The sequence below is a fragment of the Filicampus tigris genome, chromosome 5, assembly GCF_054856515.1.
Source record: "Filicampus tigris isolate MCC_2025a chromosome 5, RoL_Ftig_1.0, whole genome shotgun sequence".
In the NCBI taxonomy this organism is placed as follows: domain Eukaryota; kingdom Metazoa; phylum Chordata; class Actinopteri; order Syngnathiformes; family Syngnathidae; genus Filicampus; species Filicampus tigris.
This window is the reverse complement of record NC_141221.1, coordinates 4,279,464-4,302,835: the sequence shown is the minus strand read 5'-3', so window position 1 is coordinate 4,302,835 and position 23,372 is coordinate 4,279,464. Positions and strand designations below refer to the sequence as shown.

At 42.1% G+C, this 23,372-nt stretch overlaps 2 protein-coding genes across 7 annotated transcripts; one reads left to right on the top strand and one right to left on the bottom strand.

Moving 5' to 3' along the window:
* Positions 1-1,659: 1,659 nt before the first annotated feature.
* Positions 1,660-19,455, top strand: LOC147146974 (kinesin-like protein KIF2A). 6 transcript variants are annotated; one of them, XM_086029713.1, is made up of 22 exons: positions 1,660-1,913; positions 7,386-7,519; positions 7,740-7,856; positions 9,685-9,739; positions 10,026-10,139; positions 10,787-10,831; positions 12,503-12,603; positions 12,681-12,776; positions 12,866-12,920; positions 12,996-13,158; positions 13,236-13,326; positions 13,406-13,469; positions 13,957-14,048; positions 14,142-14,284; positions 14,357-14,561; positions 14,786-14,896; positions 15,010-15,077; positions 15,303-15,428; positions 17,941-18,088; positions 18,223-18,324; positions 18,459-18,597; positions 18,701-19,455. In XM_086029713.1, the coding sequence occupies exons 1-22, from the start codon at positions 1,853-1,855 to the stop codon at positions 18,784-18,786; spliced, it is 2,316 nt and encodes a 771-aa protein (XP_085885839.1). In that variant the 5' UTR covers positions 1,660-1,852; the 3' UTR covers positions 18,787-19,455. The 6 variants fall into 6 exon arrangements, with proteins under 6 accessions (XP_085885839.1, XP_085885841.1, XP_085885840.1 ...); XM_086029714.1 differs by having other exon boundaries at positions 1,661-1,913; positions 7,425-7,519; XM_086029715.1 differs by lacking the exon at positions 10,787-10,831.
* Positions 19,456-19,460: 5 nt separating this feature from the next.
* On the bottom strand, positions 19,461-23,340 carry dimt1l (DIM1 dimethyladenosine transferase 1-like (S. cerevisiae)). The gene is made up of 12 exons (XM_086029719.1): positions 23,132-23,340; positions 22,053-22,126; positions 21,892-21,978; positions 21,709-21,770; positions 21,541-21,634; positions 21,405-21,454; positions 21,203-21,326; positions 21,026-21,118; positions 20,887-20,951; positions 20,430-20,493; positions 20,250-20,356; positions 19,461-19,997 (listed from the first exon to the last, which is right to left on the bottom strand). The coding sequence occupies exons 1-12, from the start codon at positions 23,187-23,189 to the stop codon at positions 19,955-19,957; spliced, it is 921 nt and encodes a 306-aa protein (XP_085885845.1). The 5' UTR covers positions 23,190-23,340; the 3' UTR covers positions 19,461-19,954.
* Positions 23,341-23,372: the final 32 nt, after the last annotated feature.

Below are 23,372 nucleotides of genomic sequence, written 5' to 3'. Positions count from 1 at the left end.
ACATGGGATTGGATTGGAACAGACTCGCTACTAGTGACCTTATGTTTTTAAACATAACGTAACAAAATATTTTAAAATGCTGGAGTTGTTAACGGCAGAACTGGGCACTTTACCCTATTTCAAATTAAACTGCACGAATAAATTAAACACCAGATGGTGCTGAAGCTTCACAAATGGAAAACAACTTGGGCTTTTTAACAAATTTGCTGCTATTAATATCATGACTACGATGATTTATCGTGGCAATTTTAATATTGTGTTACCACGATATTGTCGATATTGTGACATCCCTATGCAATACTATTGCATTTTATTGCAAAACCTATTGCATTATTTTGCAATAAAAATAATTATTGCAAAATAACACAATGTTATTTTAGGAGAACGAAAGACTTCCACGTCCGGGTCGTAACTTTACCTGTATGGCGGCGCTTGAATGAGCATTAATGAGTTTGGAGAGAATTTTACACTCTAGAGATGTCTCAGACAAGGATATACTTCGGATGCAAAGGGATAAGACAAAATTGCTATCCACCTTTTAACTCATCAGTGAAATGGGTGTACTGTGGCATAATCCTTGGTATTACATGTGTTGAACAACTACAGGGCAGACTATGCCAGTGAGTACAATTTTACTGCAGGGAATGCACATGAAAAAGAAAAAAAAAGGACTCAACAGTAATGTGCTGGCAGGCGGCCCCATTAACTGAGCTATACAGATTTGACGAACAGTCACAAAAGTTAGAGTATGTGACATATTTGTCAAAATTAGATTATATATTACATATTAATAATATGTAATTGTAAAGTGTGTTACTTTCATTTTTTTAAACACAGTTGTAGTTTGCAGTGGTGTACAAATGTACTGCCTCATATTGCATAGTGTTTCTAATTTTACCTTAATTAGGTTTTTTTAAAAATTTTGCTGATTAGAATCCCTCAAAGGGAAATTCAAATTACTCTGAGCTGTATATATTTTTTGTTGCACACTATACACATAGAACCAAATCATACACACGCAAGCCTCCAAGGAGAGGTCAGAGTGAAAGGGGCGGACAAACACTGCAGTACGTCTTGCATACCTCCAACAGCTCGTTACCGTTTGCCATCCTTTTGTGTGCAAATGTGACCCTCTGGAATCCAGAGTCTGGATTATTTACATTAACTAGCAACATGTGTGGTAATTACATAAATTGGAAAATTAATATCTGCCTGCAGTATTCATAAAAACAAAAATACAACAGGTACGACTATTTCAAGATGGAGGGTATTATTTGAGGTTTTGATCATAAACAGTGTTGGTTCCTGTTTTTAGAATAATTATTTGAATTATTTTAAAATATTTTAACAATTACTTTTCATTAGCATTTTTATTATTGAACATAATTATAAAACAAAACCGAAGTTATAAATACAGACCAACAATGCTCTTTCCCGCCTATTACAAAATGAGGTCAATTCAGAAACAGAGGTCTAGTACATGATGACGGGTGGCTTTAACCACACAATAAAAGCTAACTAGATTGAAAACGGCGTGTGACGCTTGTTGTCAACATGCGTAACTCGCTCTGATGAGTGTAACAAAGTGATGAAACAGACTATCATTGGCGTCATTTCACAAAGCACAGTCGCTGCTTTAGAAAAATCACTAACCATCGTCGCGCGAACCGACCGGGAGAGCGAGTTCTTTGTTTACTTCCGGTTTCTGACAGGAAGTGGACCCACGCTGCACCGGAACTGGCCTGTGAGGGCACTCTCCTCGCTAGCCCCCCCATTTGTCAGAAGGCTGCTTCTCCCACCTCGCGTACAGCTTTTTAGCCATTTACTTGGGAATTTGTGCGGGGAATGTAGAATGGCCGTGGCGTTTGGGAAGCTCGCCGTCGGCACGTATGTGGAAATAAAGCGCAGTGATGGTAAGTTTGCGGCGAGCTGCTGCTCTTGTCTTCGTCGCAGTGTCTAGCCCAAGTTGTTTGGGGAGCTTTGTTGCTGTGGTACTGCTGAATGCAGCTGTGGTTCCCTCTGATGAACAACGTCTAACGTTCATTGGCGGCGAAATGACAACGTGATTGAATACATTTCATGTTTCCCCATATGACTCATTCATTCACGATTTTGATTCACCCTATATGATGATCAGACGGCGTCCTCATTTTGCATTAGTCAGTCAAAAGGATTAACCACGATATGAATTTTATTGACCACTAGAAACTTGCGTTTTTAAAATAGTTTATTCAAATAGTCTCACATTTCCAACCTTACTGTGGAGTGCTTCATTACGCAGCATTAACAGGGGATTAGCTTAATGGCTAATGCTAACGTGACCGGCTTCTTACAGAAGATCCGAAACGGGATGTCATTGATGTGTCAACGTGTCAAATTTTTAACCGTACGAGTCGCCCCTTTTCAAAAGTATTTTTCCTATTCGGTTTGCTTGGTTCAAGTGTTAATGGCGGGAGCCCGACCATGTAAGTAGCAGTTGCTATGGAAACCCAGTGATGACCACAACATCAAGCGATATAACGTGGAATATGGCATTAAAGTCATACTGTATTCTTAAAATCGTGGTCAGTATACTAATATCCTTTGTTTTTTACTCAAACATTTCATGCTGTACTAAATGTACTTCTTTAATGGTAGCTACAGCGCCTTGGTCATGTACAGTTTAGCTCATAAGAGCATTTTATCTACCGCGCTATGCTCTAAAAACATTCTTAGAGGGGCTGTTAAAGACCCAAAGCACTGTGGTTTCATTCTATATAATAATAGGTATAATAATAAATTTTTGTTTTGATTGTTACATTAAATTGGCCCTCTACGTGTGACTTTCTGTGATTAAAAAACAACTAAAACACCCTGGAGATGTTTAGGAAAAACTTTTTATTTTAAAAACTGAAAAGGTGAGAGCACAATGATCTTTATTTTATTGGTGGCATGACTGTGTTGGCACTGATTTTTGGTCACGGAATACAATGACATGTTCTCACAATCGGTCCTTAAAGGGGTAAAATGTGTAAGCAGTGGTGCACACACTGCACAGGCCCAGGAAGCAAAGCGTTTCAGTCCGCACAATTCTCAGTTGGCTGGTATTGCATCCAGAGCAAGGATTTCCCTCTCAGCAGGGGGGTGATGTGGGACTTGTGCAGATTCTCGCCAGATTCAGGCCACCACCCCATCTGTTGTAGCCAGCATCCTTAATTCTGACACCACCCCCTGTGCTTTTTAAACTATGTTTATTTCTTCTTCAGAACAACAATACATGTTACAATAGGATGCGAACCAAACATGTTGCTGATTAAGACTCATTTAGTCAGCATTTTGACCTTGTTCCATCGATTGACGCTTAAACTGTTAGTGACGAGCCTTTTGTTTGTTCCTCTGTCTTATCAGAGTCCAATAAACCCGTTACTTAGAGCCCCTTCATTTCAACCACCGGGAAGTGTCAGCCTGGTTTTAGTATTAAAGTGGGACACAGTGGGCACAATGGGTTCTTTAATATTAGCTGCTGTGACAGAACCCAGTTTGTGATTTAGCAATGTAGCTCGTGGCAGTATAAATGAAAAAAAAAAAAAGCACAGGAGCGGTTAAGATTCACATATAACCTACTATAACTATAGGGAGTTGGTTTCCTCTCTCCAGTAGTTTTTCTGGGAAGACTTTTGGAGTATGTCTGGCCAGTAATCCACAAGGCATGAGAGTTGGTTTCTCATGGAATTGACTGTTAAGAATTATGTTGCTTGTTTGGAATTAATTGTGCCTTTGAAACAAAATTAATTTACACTCAGAATCATCTTTATTGGCCAGATATGTTAAAACTACACAAGGCATTTGTCACCGGTTGTTCAAGTCACTCTAGTACTACAGCAAACAAAGAATTACAACAAAATGTAGGATATAAACTTTTAAGTACAGAGACTCATTGAGCAATGTAAGAATACCATAAGCTCGGTAATGCTGACACAACGACAGTTGTGCAAATGAAGCGGAGAGTTGTCAAGCAATTTAAGGTGACCAGTATGGTAATTCAGATTATTTTACCAGCGGTGCAGACACTGCAGAGAGTTATCAAGCACTTTAAAGTGTCCAGTAGTGAACAATAACACAGAGGGAAGATGTTAGAACAATAAATATGGTCATGTCACAACAGAGATGAACAAAACCGGCATGATCGATGATCCTCTCGGAAGTCCTAACTGTCCTTTGCAGTCGAATTTTGTCCTTCTTTGTAGCAGCAACAAAGCAGGCAGTGATGGATGAACACACGACAGATTCAGTGACTGCTGCATGGAACTGCCTCTACAGCTCCAGTGACAGGCCGTGCTTCCTCAGCAGCCTCTGTGTTGAGCCTTTTTGAGGATGGAGCCGAATGTTGATGTTGGCCTCCACTTCGGCTCATGGAGACTGTAATTCCCAGGAACTTGAGTCTCTGTGGAGATCCGGTGCTGATGGTGCGTGTGGATGAGGTGCTTCCTCACCGGCGCCTCAGCTGCTGTGCCGTGCCCGTCTGGAAGCTGTAAATCCACCGGCAAATGGCAGGAGAGGCGCTGAGCTAGTGGAATTTGCAGAAGAGAGTGCAGAGATGACGATGTTGAATGAAGAGCGAACGTTCATAAATAGAAGCCTTATGTAGTTCTCTTCACCGTTGTGGTCTTCCAGGATAAAGTGCAAGCCATTTTGATTGCGTCGACCATTGACCTATTTGCTAGGTAGGCAAACTGCAGGGTGCCCAGTCGATGTCCTCAGGTGGTCCAGCATGAGGCGTCCAGAGGACTTCATGACCACAGACGTTAGAGCAACCAGCCTTCTGTCGTTTAACCCCAAAGTTGCAGCTTTCTAGGGACTGGGATGATGATGGGGCGTTTGAAGGAGGATGGGAATTAACAGATTTATAAAGATCTGTTGAAATTATTTCTGTGAAAACTGGATCTGATTTGCACGGAGAGGGGATGCGCCGTCCAGCCCCGGTGCCTTATAAATCTTTTGTTGCTCAATGGGAATACCTTGCTTTTTATGAAGGTGATGAATGAAAGCATTGAGTAAAGCCCTCACCAGTTTAGCCATGTATAGTATGCTTGCCATGCACAATGAGGAACAGTGGTAGCTAGTGTGTGACGGTGACCTATATTTGCATGCACGTAAACACCCGCAGAGGAGGTTTGTGAAGACAGTTTCCCCGCCCCAATTATAAAATCAATCTCGGGATGACTGTATTTTAAAAGAATGCTGTCAGCGGAATTACAAAGACTTTGGAAATGCATGCCAAAGTTCACCAAAGTAGGAGCAGCAGTGGTTGTTGATGTAAGTCAACATTCCAATGACAGTTTAGTCTAAAATCCTAGATAGACCGATCCGACATTGGCCAACTAGGGCCGCTTGCCCCGTGTGGCGCCCGGCTGACTGTCGGCACGTCGCGCTGGAGAAACACGCAGCAATGACAGACAGCGACGCTGACCATTAAAGTAACTTCTGCGCATGCGTGAGGTGTAATACCCCTCCATACCATCAGTGGCGGTAGTCACTATTCCTCATGGTTAGAAAAAGCCAACCGAAAAGCTATTGGCCGGGTGCGGATTATAAAAACCTAAACAATGCATTCAGCTATATTTTTCGTTCACGATGAACTACCACACAAATAAACCCCTCACGCTCATGACACAGTATTGTGAAATACTCGCATTGTCAAACCTCGCTCTTGTAGTTGTAAGATTAAGGCAGCAAAGGTGTGCTCACTGTTTATCCGCATTTGTCACTTCCTGTCATTGACTCGGGACGCCTATTCCACGTGCTGAAACGCTAGACGCTTCCTGGCGGGGTCTGATGTTACGACGGTGTTCGTGTGCCATATCGAACCCGCAGGCCACATCTGGCCCAGTATGCAATTACGTACAGTTCGCGTAATTATTTTACAAATAAAGGCTGATTCTGTTCTCAGTGAGACCTACTTTTTATCTGCGAAGAACGCACATGCAATCCGCTTTTGTTGCAAGCGACCAGTGATCTCATTCATTTCACACACATTACAAGTCAGGGTGCCAGATTCATTGCCAAAAAAAAAAGAGGCATTCATAACTGCCAGATGGGATAATTTTAGACTAAAGCAGAGCATGCATGTTTTCATGGTGTGATCATGTGAAGCACCAACGACAATCTCCAACTCCCATATGAACGACAGGGTACCAGTTGGCATTGGAGCTTCATCTACAAGTGTCTTAAATGCTGTGTATCTTTGGTAGCACAAGACAAATTGCGTTTATTTTTTCAGCAAACCAGAAACAACAACGGGTAACGACATCTTACTCTTTTATTGTCCTTTAGCGCAACTCCCGTACTCACTAGCCGACACTTCCCATTCTGGTCTCTTGTCTTACGCCTGCTGGGTAATCAACATTTACCCTTGGTTAAAATTGCATTTTGTTGACTCTTATTTGTTGTGTGAGGTATTCTACAGAAAAATGTACAGTATACCTTTATCAGGGATGATGGGTGACTGGCGGCCACACTCTTGAGTGGCCCCTTGATTATTATCATTTGTTTTCAATGCATTTCAATACATATGCAGATTTTTGTTACTCGTGGGCCATCCTGGTACCTATCCCATGCAAATAGTGGAGTTCCATTCTATAGTTTGAAGTTGTAATATCACCATTCATGATTAGAAGGCAGATAAAGCTTGGTTGCGATTGCACTGGGTCTCATACTGCCCTATACCACAACGTGAGTAGGCCTAATCCTCCATCATTTAAATTGCCCAAACCCTGATTTATATTCTCAGTTGCGGCACTTGCGCTTGTCTTTGTCAGCACTTCTCTATCAGGTGATGAGCATACAATAAAATCTGAATCTGGGTGTTCAGAAACTGTACCCTATAATTTAAAACACCATAGACAGACAATACACATGATTATTACAAACCCAGTTCCAATGAAGTTGGAATGTTACGTTAAACATAAATAAAAGATAGCCATACAATTCTGTTAATGACTATTTGCTGAAAACAAAGTTGATCAGTTTGAAAATGAAATATCTTGTCTTTACAGTGTATTCAATTAAATGTAGGTTGAACATGATTTGTAAACCATTGCATTCTGTTTTTAGTCATGTTCGACACAACCTCCAAACTTCATTGGCATTGGGTTTGTAATAATTTAGATGATAATTGTAGTTGTGGGTTACAGTCGTCAAGGACTCCATTGCTTTTTACTAAAGTGTACTCTATTTTATTTACTGTTTCACACATGCCTAATCGCCTATCTGTATTTACTATCCAGTATCCACACATTTATACCCAGACTTCATCACATTGGGATTCTTCATCACATTTAGACATCTAGACATCTGTTATTAAAACAGTCGGTTCAAAAAATGTTTTTTTTACCTCTGTTCATTAGTGCCTTTTCATGACATTTGGATCTGTAACTCTTGGACAGGACGCATACATGAGGCGATGGTGACGTCCCTGAACGAGGACAATGAGAGCGTCACAGTGGAGTGGATAGAGAATGGAGACACAAAAGGGAAAGAGGTAAACCGCCATTTATTACTGCTCAAGGCACCAGCGGTGACATAGGCCCTGCTTTCTAAAGCTCTGAATAATTCATGAGAAGGTGTCAAAGAGTTTTGATGATTATGCAACCAAACTGCATGAACTAAATCCAGAAGACACTTATTATAGAGGCAAGTTTGTCTTTTGGAGCTTTGGTGTGCTCGTAATTGACTCGTAATTGTTCTCTGTTATTGGACAGATTGATTTGGAGAGTATATTTTCACTTAACCCAGATGTGGGTCCAGACGAAGAGATTGTCCGGAGTCCAGAGACTCCTCCTCCGACTACAGGTGTGAAGGTTAATAAAATAGCAAAGGTGAGTATGTGTGCTGGTTTTACTTTTACTCAGCATATAAAAAAAAAAATTAAGAGAGCCTAATGGGAGAAAATAGTTTTTGTCTTAGTGACTACATAGAGTCCTAGTTTTAATGGGGTTTTCATTATTAAGGGATGTGATTGCCAAGATGTATTTATCAAAGTTTGGGGTGATTCTACAAATTGCTACGATGTACTGTATTTATATTATTGTTGGTATTTTACACACAAATAATACTTTGTTTTATCAGCATCTTGTATGTTTTTACATAATGTTGCCTTTAATGTTCATCTTGTTTTACTGTCATTTGAACAAAGGATGCATAGCTTGAATGTATGCACTCAACGCATTTGTTAAATTGACAGTCACTAACACTGACGTGATTAGAAGAGACCTGTGCTCTAATCAGCACTAATCTTGTCTCACAGGTTTTAACCATTGAACTACGTAGGTATGTAATTAAGGCAGCAGAGCTGGGCACTTGACCCTTTTGTGCCGGTCCGGCCGCGACCCTCCACTCTTGACCTGGGCACCCTTCTGGCCTCGGCACCCGCCCTTATTCATAAAAATTATCCCCCCCCCCCAAAAAAAAACAAAAACCGTGCATGACACCGCAGTGGGAGAGATGCTAACGGCAAGAGTTTATTTAAAGATCATTAGCTGGTTAATTTACCATTCAAATCCGCTGTGGACACGCTTCAAACATGCTTCAAACGCGCCACTAGTACTTACCCAACTGCGTGTGCTAACTTCCATTGCGAGCCCTGGGGTTGGTTTCGTCGTATTAAATAATTATTTAGGTCCTACAGATGGCCAGAAGTCGCATTCAACCAGTTACTTATTTATTTTCCCCACTTCCCCTCCTTCACGCTTTCCTACCTTCAAAATAAAAGCATACCAGCAATTCATTACACAGCAGGTTTGCTGCGGCGTATTTTCGTAGCGAAGAAAGAGAGAGGCAGAGAGAGGTGAATTAGAGTGAGGTTCATTAATTTCAATGAAAAAGTCCTGCTGTGTTGCTTGCTGAAGTAGGGAAGACGTCAGAAGAAGTGCATGAACTCAAACCTTGATGTGCTAGCGTCATCCTTGAGTGGTGCGCGCAGCTTGACTATATTCGCGGACACAGTCGGCGGGGCATCGCTTCAAAAAGACAGCGACAACAATGGGTATCGTGCCTGCTACAACCGTAAAGGGGCCGAGATGACTAGACGATTCATTTAATTGTATTGCGAAAACGATCTGGTAGCTTCTTTACGCACACATACGTGACATAATACCCACGACGCTGCCTGGCTTTGCAGCAGCAACGATCTGCGTGGCGCATCCTCTCCTCCGTGTGGGAAACTGTACGTCATCGCAACATGTGACATGGACCGATCAGAGCAGCAACAATTCTTGATGTGTGCAGACCTGTCGCCAACAGCACAATGCGTCGGTCATGTGAATCAATGCGTCAGTTTTCGCTCGCACCGACGCGGGAGTAGAAAGAAGCCTAGAAAGAAGCCTTTCATAGAGTAGGCTGAGATGAAATTTGGCCGCCTCGCAATCACGTCACATGCATGATGACCGATTAGTGGGCCGGACTAAAATCCACTTCCGGCCTTGCTTACCCGAGTTCTTTTTTTCAATTTGTCACCCCCCACTTCCCGCCCCAAAAATGGGCTTCTGGCCGGGCCGGAGGGTCTGCCCAGCTCTGTAAGGTAGTGAATTAGGAATACAGAAGAGGATAAAAATGGAATGAAAGCAAATGGTTTCCTTTTCCTGTCAAATGTAGATTAGACGTTAACAATGTGACATCTTACTGACAAGCTTTGGTTTCTTCTTACAGAATCGTGGGACGATAGCAGCTTCGAAGATTGACACTCCATCCAGGGACAGTAGAGGTTTGTTTCAGAGGGTCTTCAAGGGGAAAGCTATCAAGGCTTTTGCAAGACAAACTAAAACAACTGTTTTGTAGTTTGAGTTGATGATGTGAGTTTCATATTTTACTATTCTCAAATATAGGAAGCAAATTTTCATTTTTTTCCATGACAATTTTCCATGTCTATTCTCAACTTTTTGAGTCTTTACAAAAATACAATCCAAAACATATATTCAATTTTGACTGAGCAAATAAAGGGGGAAAACTGTCTTCATCCAGTTTGGTCTTTGTTTTTGGTCAATTTGCAGTAATTCCAACTCAGGCCCGACCCCATCAGTCTCAACACGCTGAATCAGCGCTGCCCCCTCAATCACAGCAGGCTCAGCCCCCCCAGGCTCCCACGCAGCAGCAGCTGCAGAATGGTAACGTGACGTTCTCACCTTACTGCTAGCTTGCACGTTACTTTTTAGTCAGCTAACTCAAATTGTGTTAAAGGGGGCGTCAACCCAAACATATTTTCTATGCAGGCCCACTAGTTGAAACAAGGCATTCTGATCAATATTGCGTTGATCCACCATTCTGATATTGCATTTGCGGAATACGAGTTAAGCAGCAAAATCCACCTCTTTTTAGCCATCTAAGGGGGCGACCATTCTGTCAATTCTGTCGACTGAAAATGACATCAAGAATGCTTAGGGCTCAGGTAATGACCAATCACGGCACAGCTTCAGAATTAGGCTGAGCTGTGATTGGTCGTTACCTGAGCCCTGAGCAACTGTGATGTCATTTTCAGTTGACAGAAGTGACAAAATGGCCACCCCCCAGAGATGGTTAAAAAGAGGAGGATTTTGCTGCTTAACTCGTATTCCACAAATGCAATATCAGAATGCTGTGTTTCAACTAGTGGGGCTGCATAGAACATATTCTCGAAAAAAAAAAAAAAAAGTTGAGTGAAAGATTTCACTCATGCTTTTACTTTGACCCGTGTTTTTGATCTAGAAAAGTGTCTCCTTGATTCAGTTTGAATGTTATGTTTGAATGTTATATTTGTTGACCACGTTTATTCCAGAGTCTTTACATCAGCCGCTAACCAGAAAGGAGATTGGACAGCTTTGTATGTATCACCTATTTATTGCCCTCGGTGCTTTTTTGGTGTTGTATCATAGTTCCCAATAGAATCTGACAGTCCTCTTGCCTTTAAAATACAGTCATGTATATACACCCAAAATGTCTGCCAGGTACTATTAAGAGCTGTGATGTCACTGGTGTGTTGGTGTTCTATCCCAGATACAAGCCACCCCGCAGAGAGGATTTGTGGGTGTCAGCCACACACTTTAAAGTGTTTTGCTGCTTCACTGAGTGCTCGTTTTGGCTCTCTCTCAGCGCATGAGCAAAAAGCTTCTTGCACAGAATGTTACTCTTCTAGGCGCAAACAGCAAAAAATTGCTTTTTCTTGAGTTGGATTCACCCTGAAGAAAAGCTCCTTCAGCCACGTGCTGCCTCACCGACGGCCTCTTATTAGTACACAAGGAACGGTGCTGCTTCCCCCGATTTACTTCTTTGTCTTGGTGCTGACCTAGCTCATTAATTCCTCCTAGATTAGAGGAGATTATTCAGACTTGTGCCCTGATAGTGTGTCTTCTTGGGAACTTGAGATAGCGGCAGGCCATGACAGTTTGAGGTGGCGCTTTGCAGCCAAACCAGGGCCATTGCTATAATATCACCTCTTCAAGGTGTCAGGATGGGTTGTTAGACTAGTTGACTAACTTGTTTAAAGCGGAAGTCAACACAAACATTTTTTTTTTCGAGAATAAGGATGTTCTATGCAAGCCCGCTAGTTGAAACAGGGCATTTTGATAAATATTGCATTTGTGTAATAGGTGTTAATCCACTCGTCTTTAGCCATCTCTGGGGGCGGCCATTTTGTCTTCTGTCGACTGAAAATGACATCACAACTGCTCACCACGACCAATCACGGTTGACCCGTTTTCTGAATCTGAGCCGTGATTGGTCACTGTGAGCAGTTGTGATGTCATTTTCAGTCGACAGAAGACAACATGGCCGCCCCCAGAGATGGCTAAAAACGAGTGCATTTTTGCTGCTTAACTTATATTCCACAAACGCAAAATGAATCAGAATGCCGTGTTTCAACTAGTGGTCCTGCTGGTAACATATTCTTGAAAAAAATATGTTTCGGTTGAAATAACGAATCTATTCTTGAGTAACCTTAATCACACCCACTAAAGCAAATGAAGTGAGAATGAGCAGTGTGGGCAGTAAGAGCCCGAATCACCTTCATTGGTTAAGCATGTAAGAATACACAAGGAATTTGTCTCCGGTAGCTTGAGAGAATAGTATAGCAGCAACAAGCAGCTCTAAAAAGAACATTGAGGACATCACAAAACACATAAATATACAGAGTCGTTGAGCAATGTAAGGATAGTTCTCATCTGTGAAGACAAAAGCTTTTGGAACATGGAGCTTTTGAGCGCAATTGCTGTGGACTGAGATCTGGTGACCCGGCCCAGAGTGATGGAAATCAAAAACCTGAAAGCTGCTATTTCGATGGATGCATCGTGAGCCCCAATTTGATCATATTCATTGCTTTGTTGAAAAGTTGCTTCGAAAGAGCCATTTTAAGGACGGCCTCAAGAAATAAATAAAAGAAATAAAAATACTAGCAAAGAGAAATACTTGAGGAAGTGGGAAACTTGGACAAGGCACTGCTTGACCCACACTAGTATTGTTACGGGAAATCTAAAGATTCCTGTTTCTCTTGTGGCAGCTAGGAGGAAGTCAAACTGTGTGAAGGAGGTGGAGAAGCTGCAGGAGAAAAGGGAGAAGCGTCGGCTTCAGCAACAGGAGCTGAGGGAAAAGAGGGCTCAGGTATATTCATGCCTACACACTTAAGCCATTCCAACAATCCAGTTTGTCTCATTTTGTCCCTCCAAATCTTCTGGCAGGAGGTGGACACAACCATCCCTAACTACGAGATCATGTGCATGATTCGAGATTTCCGCGCAAGTCTAGACTACCGACCTCTGACCACAGCAGATCTGGTGAGAAGAAAGCATTGCTTCTTGACTTAACCATGTCCAGCGCGTGACAACCCCTTCAGTGATGTAACGTTTAATATCGCGCCACTCAGATTGAAGAACATAGAATATGCGTATGTGTGAGGAAACGTCCGCTGAATAAAAAAGGTATGCCGTCTCAAATTGTTTGGTGTGCACACTGTGTTGACCGGGCCACTAAATCTTCCTCGGGCTTCGTTTCAGAACTGACCATGAAGGATTTGGATGTGATAACGATTCCCAGTAAGGATGTGGTGATGGTACACGAACCAAAACAGAAGGTGGACCTGACTCGCTTCCTGGAGAACCAAACCTTCCGCTTCGACTACGCTTTTGACGACGCCACCACCAACGAGATGGTTTACAGGTTGGTCGAGTCCCCTGCTGCTTGTCCCCGCTCCTGCATGTTCAATGTTGACGTCGATTAATGACTTTCTTGAAAAGGTTCACTGCCAGACCATTAGTGGAGACCATATTCGAGAGGGGCATGGCCACGTGCTTTGCCTATGGGCAAACAGGAAGTGGTAAAACTCATGTGAGTAGCTTTTAATGGAGACTGCAAGTTAAAATCACAGAGGCATGTTTCAGTTCCTAAAACAGCTCGTGTACTTTAGACAATGGGTGGAGATTTCTCTGGGAAGAACCAAGACTGCGCTAAAGGAATTTATGCATTGGCTGGTAAGTCAAAGGCCATATGTACAATGTTTGTGATTTAAAGGGGACGTCAACACAAAATGTTTTTTTTTTCCAAGAACATGTTCTATGTAAGCCCACTAGTTGAAGCGGGGGCATTCTGATAGATATTGAGTTTGTGGAATAAGTGTTAATCCACTCGTTTTTAGCCATCTATGGGGGCAGCTGCTCACAACGACCAACCACGGCTCAGATTCAGAAAACAGGTCAGCCGTGATTGGTCGTTGTGAGCAGTTGTGATGTCATTTTCAGTCGACAGAAGACAAAATGGCCGCCCTCAGAGATGGCTAAAAACGAGTGCATTTTGCTGCTTAACTTATATTCCGCAAACGCAAAATGAATCCGAATGCCGTGTCGCCGCGTAGTGGGCCTGCTGGGAACATATTCTCGGAAAAAAAATACGTTTGGGTTGACTTCCGCTCTCATGTTGAAAATAGCGGGTTTAAAAGGCTTGCAACATATTTATGTCCAGCTCGGGATGTATTTCTCATGTTGAAGAAACCCAATTACAAGAAATTAGAGCTACAAGTGTATGCAACCTTTTTTGAAATCTACAGCGGAAAGGTGAGAAAAACAAATTTGTTTCGGATTTTTTTTGTTCTTGTTTTTTTTTTTTAAACCTAATTACTGTCCATTCCACTGCGTACGTTTTGTAAGGTGTTTGACCTGCTGAATCGCAAAACTAAACTGAGGGTGCTGGAGGACCGAAAACAGCAAGTGCAGGTTGTGGGGCTTCAGGAGAAGGAGGTCAAGTGTACGGACGATGTCCTGAAACTCATAGAAGTGGGCAACAGCTGCAGGTTAGAAGCGGAAACCATTTGCGACGGATTGCATCACTCGCGTGCTCACAATCCTCCTTCTCTTTTCTCTAGGACATCGGGGCAGACGTCTGCCAACGCCCACTCGTCTCGCAGCCACGCCGTGTTCCAGATTATTCTTCGGAGGAAGGGCAAGCTGCACGGCAAGTTCTCCCTCATCGACCTGGCCGGGAACGAGAGGGGCGCCGATACTTCAAGTGCTGACCGCCAGACTCGCCTGGAGGGTGCGGAAATCAACAAAAGTCTTCTGGCCCTCAAGGTTTGTGGAAAGGCAAATGGCAATAGTTCCGTTTTATGCCGGTGTGTCCCTCAGTGTTGTGACTGGATACTTGAACAGTCTTCAGTAGAAATGCAAAAGAATTGCAAAGTCAACCTTTCCATTGGACACCGGTTCCATGCTATTCAGCTCTAGAATGAGTCTATTTTGCATGACTAAATAAGTACCGATATTAAAAAATACGTCTTCCCTCCCCCTTGTTAAAGGAGTGCATCAGGGCTCTCGGCCGCAACAAGCCACACACTCCGTTCCGAGCTAGTAAACTCACCCAGGTCCTGCGAGACTCATTCATTGGTGAAAATTCCCGTACGTGCATGGTGAGTCCATTACCTCTGTTATAGTGATGTCTCCGATTATCTTCGCATCCCCCGTCATCAGAATGATTTTTTTTTTAATTTATTATTTTTTTTTTTTGTCTTTGTTTGGGCAGATTGCAACAATCTCTCCTGGTATGACATCTTGCGAGAATACACTCAACACGCTCCGCTACGCCAACAGGTGCTCATGTTGACCTTTTTACGGTTTTATTGTTATCATAGAAGGCATCATCCTTTCCCTAGTTGCCTTTACGTAGCTTGATAGTAGCTGAGCTTTTTACCCACGATTAAGGTGAAATTGCTTCTTACTCTTGGTAGTTACTTGTCTGACTCTCTCTCTCCCTTTATTCTTCTCGCCTCTCCCTTTCCCGCCTCTCCCATGCTGCCTCTCTATGCTCCGGCGTAGAGTGAAGGAGTTTGGGATTAGTCCGTCAGACATCCCCTTCTCTCAGGGTGGTCAGGGGAGTCGCCCCGAGCACTCTCCGACCAATACCTTTGAGTACGATGACTTTGCTGCTACTCCCCCCGGCAGGTCAAGCGCTTCTGCACTACACAAACACAAACGCATGTGCTTTCATCAGGTACAGTGTTGTGAAAAAGTGTTTGCCCCCCCCCCCTTCCTTATTTTTTTTTTTTTGCATGTTTGTCACACTTAAATGTTTCAGATCATCAAAGAAATGTAAATATTAGTCAAAGATGACACACAATGCAGTTTTAAATGAAGGTTTTTGTTATGAAAGGGAAAAGAAAAAAGTCATGCCACAGTATCTGAATAGGATTCAGATCAGGACTTTGACTAGGCCACTCCAAAGTCTTCATTTTGTTTTTCTTCAGCCACTCTGAGGTGGACTCGCTGGTGTGTTTTGGATCATTGGCCTGCTGCAGAACCCAAGCTCGCTTCAGCTTGAGGGCACGAACAGATGGCCTGACATTCTCCTTTAGGATTGTTTGCTTGACTTCATGGTTCTATTTATCACAGCAAGTCTACCAGGTCCTGAAGTAGCAAATCAGCCCCAGACTGTCACACTACCACTTCCATATTTTACTGTTGGTATGATGTCGCTTTTCTGAAACGCGGTGTTACGCTTTACGCCAGATGTAAGTGGACACACACCTTCCGAAAAGATCAACTTTTGCCTCATCAGTCCACAGAGTATTTTCCCGAAAGTCTTGGGGAGTCCTGGGAAGGTTCACCACCGTCCCATGTTTTCGCCATTTGTGGAGAATGGCTCTCACTGTGGTTCGCTGCAGTCCCAAAGCTTTAGAAATGGCTTTACAACCTTTACCAGACTGATCGATCTCAATTTCTTTCCTTCTCATTTGTTCCTGAATTTCTTTTGATTTCGGCACGATGTCTAGCTTTTGAGGATATTTTTGGTCTACTTCACTTTGTAAGGCAGGTCCTATTTAAGTGGTTTCTTGATTGAGAACAGGTGTGGCAGTGGATAGAGAAATTGAGCTCCGGTATGATAAAGCACAGTTAGGTTATGTTTTAACAGGGGTGGCAAACGCCTTTTCACTCAGCGCCATGTAGGTTTGGATTTCTTCTTTAATAATAAGACCGTCCTTTAAAAACTGCATTTTGTGTTGACTTGTGTTACCTTTGACTAATATTTAAATTTGTTTGATGATCTGAGACATTTAAATGTGACAAACATGCAAAAGAATAAGAAATCAGGAAGGGGGCAGAGACTTTTTCACACCACTGAATATACAAGCGTTACACTGGCACATTGAGATCAAATATAAGCGTGGGATCAAAAATCTGGACAGTGCAAATTGTGTCATTCATTTGGTGGTATGAAAGTGAAGTCAAATTTTAGAATTATCTCTCTCTCTTCCTTAGACAATCAAGTAAAGATAAAGAATAACATGCCAGCGCAGCAGCATGTGGTTCGCCAATTAAATAAAAGTAAAGGTGACATAATAGGGCGCAATTTTGTGTGGTGCTTTTGTCGCACTTTTTTTTTTTTCCCATTCATTTCAATCCATTGTAACAACAATCAAATCAGTGGACAGCCGAGCGTCTCCCTCAAGGGTGGGAAAAGTATGGCCTGCGGGCCACACGCTGCCCACTCATTTCTTTAAAGCAACACTGGGTCATATGTCAGTTTTTGTTGATTATGGCGGCGCCATGTGGACAAAAGCGGTAGTGTTTTGACAAAAATCAACCACATTTCCCATGCATGCCAGCGCGTGGTGTCGTGAAATCCTGAGCGCGTGAGATCTTTGAGATATTTTCATTTTATGAATACAATAATGCATTGTAATTTATAGCTATGACACTTCAGGAAAAAAAAAAAATCCACCCGTTGCTGAACCTAACCCTCCTTTCATAAAGATGACTAAATACTGTATATTACCACAGTATGTTACATATTATATCACTATTATGAAAACACGACAAAGAAAAAAAAACAAGGGCAGATTCGGAATCATCTCAAGAAATTAATCTGGAAAAGTTTACTTGTGCGTCTGATGAAAAAAAACTTTGTAAAAATATGTTGACCAGTGTAATCAAGAGTTAGTAGACAATTTGTTGCATTCCTGTACTACGGCGCTTGTATTGGATCCCATTGTGCAAGTGTACCTAATGAAATGGCCGGTTGTTGTATTACAGACCCTCTTCTACTGGACTCATCCACCAACTTTCAACTTTTCCTCCTTTGATCTGCATGTGACTCACAATTGTATTCACCAACTGTGACTTGACTTTCACTATTTTTTATTTATTTTTTTTTTTTGGGGGGGGGGGGCCTACGATGGCGACATCTTTTTCTCCTTTAAATACCATCCATACATCACCATCGCCGGCCATACATGACATGATAGTGGAACCCGGAAGTCGGGTACCCCACGGGGTCACGGATAAATGGGCTGCGCCTCAATGAAAATGTATGGATGAACCACTTCCAGGAAGGACAAGTTGCTCCGCAAGATCATTGCGACATTTGCACAAACCACGCATGGCGTCACTGCTCCCGTGATGCTTCTTGAAGCGGGTCTGCTCGGGAAAAGGTGATCAATGCCCCTTTGTCGTTCAGGGTGAAGGAACTTACCGTGGACCACAACCAGGTGATGGAGGGAGGCCGCGCCAACATCCACACCGTCAACCAGCTGGACTTTTTAGACGAGGAATGGCAGAACAGTTCGCCGCAGAGAGATGACCTCAAGCTGCTCTGTGAGCAGAACGTAAGTAGCTTGTGGGTGGTTTTGCTCCTCGATGTTGCGCTCCCCGACCGAGGCGACGTGAGATCGAGCTCACCCCTTCTCCGATTTCACTTCTCCAATCAAGCTTCTCAGTCTGTTTTTGCCACGTCTTCCAGGAGGAGGAAGTGTCTCCTCAGCTCTTCTCCTTCCACGAGGCTGTCTCTCAGTTGGTGGAAATGGAGGAGCAGGTCTTAGAGGACCACCGGGCTGTTTTCCAGGTCAGACCATATACAGAAGTCTAACTAGTCCTAATCCAGTTAAATCTTTTCATTTCATGACTGGGGGGGAAAAAAAAAAAAAAAAAAAAAGACTGAACCCAACCAGTAGTCCCAACTTTTGTTGCTATTTCCAGGAGTCCATCAGGTGGCTGGAGGACGAGAAGGAGCTCTTGAAGATGACGGAAGAGGAGGTGGACTACGACGTGGAATCTTACGCCACTCAGCTGGAGAAGATCCTGGACCAGAAGATAGACATTCTCACCGAGCTCCGAGGTTTGACCGAGGCGGACGCCCGTCGAGCCGGCAATACAGCCGAGGCGCTTGCAATCGTAACCCCTCAACACTCGGTCCCTTACCTTGCTTTGTTTCGTAACAGATAAAGTGAAGTCATTCCGCTGCGCACTCCAGGAGGAGGAGAAGGCCAGCAAGCAGATCAACCCCAAGAGGCCACGCGCTCTTTAGTGAGACTGCGGAGGTGGAAAGAGAACCACTAGACAGGCGTTTGCCTGCCGAAGCACATGAAAGGACTGGCCTCCCCAACGGGCTCAAACAATTGCAACTGTTATGACTCGTCATAGAAACTGACTGCGTCAATCTACGGTCTTGTTAGGAAATTTAGGAAGAAGACTTGGGAAAGGAAATAGTTTATTTTGGTTTTCCTTTTGGAGAATGTTTAGTAGGAGTCTAACCATTCTCCTTAAATTATTTTTCTTTAATACTTGTTTGTACTTTTGAACTGTTTTTTTTTTTTTTTTGGTGGGGGAGGGGCGTACATGGCTTCCACTTTTGCCACACAAAACCAGTGTTTGAATTCCAGTTGCCCTTGCTAATATGTACAGTCTGCATGTGCACTGATGTTATGGCGTCCTGATTTTTGTCACAATATAGTCATGTCCGATATGCAGTCTGTCCTCCCTCTGTCCCACTTTTTACGCGAGGAGCAAGCAGCAGCGCGAATGTTTCTTCCTCTTGTGTCCCTGAAAAAAAAAAGCATTTTTACAAGTATTTCACTTCCATTTGTGCCATTTCGTGCAATGCGGCATTCTATGTCCGACATTTTCCACCCCTGTTACAATTTGTTATAAAAACAACTGAAAAGGAAAAACAATAAAGTTATAGTGAAGGACACTATTAAGTTGTGTTTAACCTTTATTCAGGAGAATAATTCGATTAAAATATTGTGAAAGAATTACGGCAAATGTGTGAAGAAATGTTCCATTATCGATACTGCTTATCGATTCAATTTCTCTTATGGATTCTCGTTGGGTGAGGGAATTTACAAATGGGTTTGCTTGTGCTGTAATTTTTAATATCTACAACTGGATGGAAGATACAGCATATCCAACATGCATTCAACATCTAACATGTCCAATTCCTGTGGGGGAATTGGATGTTTATCCCCAACTGATACAATTTTAAACATTGGCCCTGATTGAGCCTGTTTATCAAGGAGTATCGATTTTTTTTTTTTAATTACACAATAGATGCATTCTCAAGTCAGTGACACATTAGAATCTCAATATGAGTTCTTGACACAGATCTTGTTTTTTGTTTTTTTAAAAAGTTCTCATAGGGCTCCAGATGGAAGAAATACTGCAGGCCTGTGGCTTGTCTCCTCTTGTGTGTGCTTTTAAGAAAAGTGGATCCCCGCTGAGTTGAATGCATGAAGCAATCTGAGGAGTATAAAGGTAAGCAATAGATGAGAAATACATTCATGAAGTGAACACAAATTGGCAGTGATTTTTTTTTTTTTTCAACAAGTGCTATTTTTGCCATCGGCTGTAATTAAAATAGGAAGAGTTTATTTTCTGACGTATTGGTATGTCATTTTGACATGTAAATTAATTATGAAGACAGCAGCCCAGGTTTTCAGAACTGGTATTGTGCAGATTATCCAAAAGAGAGCAACGGAGTATTCAACTTACACCATAAAGTCATCGATGTCCATAGACCTGGCTCTCTTCTCGCTGAAGCTTGCCTCTTGTAAGATGCTTTCTATTTTCCTGGCGATGCTGAAGTCCGCTGGCACTTCCTGTCAAGATGATCATGAGCTTTGTTATCATTCCGGCCAGCGTGTCTCAAAGTCATTTTCACCGAGCGCTCACCACATTATGCACAGAGCAGTGGATTCTGTAGTTCTTCTCCAGGAGCTGCTCCACTGCGGTTGACCTGCACATCCAAGAATCCAATGTGACTCTTGATCCACTTAACAGTTCAGCATTATACACAATTCTTTGGATTCACACTGAACAAAAATGCAAGATGAAAGAAATATTTTGTTTTTTGCAACCATTTTTCATTCATTGAAATGAGACTGGCGAAAGGCCCATTTCACGAGATAATCTGTCCACCTTAGAAAAAAAAAAAATTACTGCACAGGTGTGTCTTCAGTTGCTCACAATAAAAAAAGCAAAATGTGCAGTTTTACTGTTTTATTTCACCAAAGGACAAGGGCATTAGCGCATCATTTAGTTGAGTCAGAATGCAACATTTACGGTTTAATCAATGCAATGCAAACTTTGAACACTAACTTAACTGAAAACATTTGCCAATCATACTCACTTAAATGCAGCATTGAGGGTTTTGTTCTTCCGTACGAAGGCGATTCTGACCAGGCCATCCCACTCCTGAACAGAACAGATCAAATGTTAAAATGTCCACCTTATCTTTTGAGCGCTCCAAATAGAACAAAAGTCTTAACCTGGAAGTTAACCGGGGGAGGAGGATTTTTGGGCTCTATCCTCACAACACTGGACTCAACTTTTGGAGGAGGACGGAAATTATTCTTCCCTACCTGACAAAAAAAAAAAAAAAAAAAATCAAGATTTTAAGAGTTTCTTCTGGGTCAGACATCAAGTTAACAAAGTGCACATAATACTTTCATGAGATGGTCCACACGAGCCAGAAGCTGAGTGTTGATGGACAGCCTGCAGTATAGTTTGTCTCCAGGTGGGGCCACCAGACGCATGGCAAACTCTCTTTGGAACATTAACACGGCACACCTGAAGAAGACAAGCACACCCATGAGCTGCAGACTACGACTGAATGTGACTTAAAAATATAAGAAACAGGTTTTATACCTGAAGAAAGGTCGGTGAAGCAACAGTTTGAAGACGAATGGCGATGAAATCTGAGTAATTAAAAAAGTGCCATGAAATTAAAAAAAAAATTCTTCATTGGTAGTAGCATTTAAAATTGTGCTCAATGCGTGTTTACCTGGTATGGTAAATTGGCCACGCACACGTCAAAGAAGGGCAGGTCTGTTTTTAAAACATCCCCAACTAATATCTGAAGTTTGGTCTGCATGGGTCTGTTGGAGGACACGACATGCTTATTACACCACAGGTTCACTTTTTAAAGGTTTCCAGCTAATCTGTGACTCACGTGCATTGTACTCGTTTCTGCAGTTCAGCCACCAATCTGCAGTCCAACTCACACGCCACCACCTGCAACACACCAAAGGCAGTGTAGTCTTCATTTATATTGTGTTGTTGTTGTTTTTTCAATCAAATTTTAGGAGTAGATTATATTGTGAAGAAGTTTTACACTAAAATCAATCTTTCTTACCTTTTTAGCTTTTTCTAGTAGTTTAACCGTCATGTTACCAGTTCCAGGTCCCACCTCCAAAACCACATCTGTTGGCCTCAGTGCAGCCTGACAATGACACGTCACGTTGCAAATTTAACAAACTTGTCACAATCACATTACATGAACGCAGTCAGGCTAACCTTCTCAATGATGCTGTTAACCACAAGAGGATTCTTCAAGATGTGTTGACCGATTCCTGTGTTGAACATAATACCTGCAACACAGAGATTAGCCATTATGCTCAATTCTGTTTCACAACAGTGATTCTGCACCAGTGGGTTGTGGACAGATAGTACTAAAATATTAAAGTGGGTCGTCGTTTTACGAAGCTGCCCACATATGACGTTTTCAGGTTGCACACAATGACCTCTTTTGTACAGTCGTGTAACAATGTCATGCTTAGTTACCACTGCATTTACTGTTTTTAATTGAATTGCCTTAAATTTGAGCCTAGATGTCTTTTCCATACAAATATTTAGTGTAATTTAGGTTTGTCACTATATTTTTAGAATTTATTATTCTATCGATTAATCCATCAATTAATTGAATAAAATTGTATTTGGCATTAAAGTGTATTGTAAAACATTTTTTTTCTGTTTATGAACCAATTGTTGCTTATTTAGTAATGTTTAGTCATGAAAAAAAAAACACAAACAACTGAGCAATATCACAGGAGAGGGATTTTTGTTGTGCTCACCAGCATTATTAAAACTAATCCAGTTACTGGTTTGGTCATTGTTTTCCAAAGTAAAAGCAGATGTTTGCAAATGTGTTACTTTGATAAAATAAATGATACCGTAATCAGTCTGCTTTCATGAAGGACTACAGAAATCAGAGAACTACTGTTATGTCTCCAAGCGATTACTTATTAATATTGTTGATTAATCTGACATGATGTAGCTACATGTTTTCAAAGGGTACAATATTGTTCTAATCAATTATTATTGTTCTTACGTTCTATAAAATTGAGACCCGGGTGACAACAGTTGAGTATCACTGTTTATAATTACATTGTTTTTATAAGGGGCGGGGGTGAATATTTCCAACACAACAGTCTACTGAAGTGGTGTCACTTCATCACTCGCACAAAGCCTACGATGAATGCTGAATTATACTTTAAATTAGTCAATTTAAACAATTTGTCCACGATCGTCCCCTTAGCATTATCACTAGCATTACGAAACACGCCAACGCGAACTTCTCACATGAGGAACCATACCTTGGTTTTTAACTTCTTGGTGCTGCCTGCTTTTCTTCTCTGCTTTGACTTTCGGCATTTTGCTGAGTTTGTAGACACTACTGCTGCAGAACGCACAAATGTAAATATTCCCAAATGATTTAGTAAACACGTGTGAAGAACACACGCTCTTCTTCGCTTGCGTCGGCTCAGGTTCTTTCAGACGTGAGTCAGCCCCTGGTGGCTATACTCGGTACGACAACCACAATAACAACAGCCATGT

Bases quoted from the DNA above. Each gene is read 5' to 3' on its own strand.
- LOC147146974 (XM_086029713.1), top strand. From the start codon at position 1,853: ATGGCCGTGGCGTTTGGGAAGCTCGCCGTCGGCACGTATGTGGAAATA. The intron at 14,049-14,141 runs GTGAGAAAAACA...ACGTTTTGTAAG, and splicing joins TTGAAATCTACAGCGGAAAG to GTGTTTGACCTGCTGAATCG. The intron at 15,078-15,302 runs GTGCTCATGTTG...GCTCCGGCGTAG, and splicing joins ACGCTCCGCTACGCCAACAG to AGTGAAGGAGTTTGGGATTA.
- dimt1l (XM_086029719.1), bottom strand. From the start codon at position 23,189: ATGCCGAAAGTCAAAGCAGAGAAGAAAAGCAGGCAGCACCAAGAAGTT. The intron at 21,979-22,052 runs GTTAGCCTGACT...TGTCATTGTCAG, and splicing joins TTAACAGCATCATTGAGAAG to GCTGCACTGAGGCCAACAGA. The intron at 20,494-20,886 runs GTGAGTATGATT...TTGGATGTGCAG, and splicing joins ACCCTCAATGCTGCATTTAA to GTCAACCGCAGTGGAGCAGC.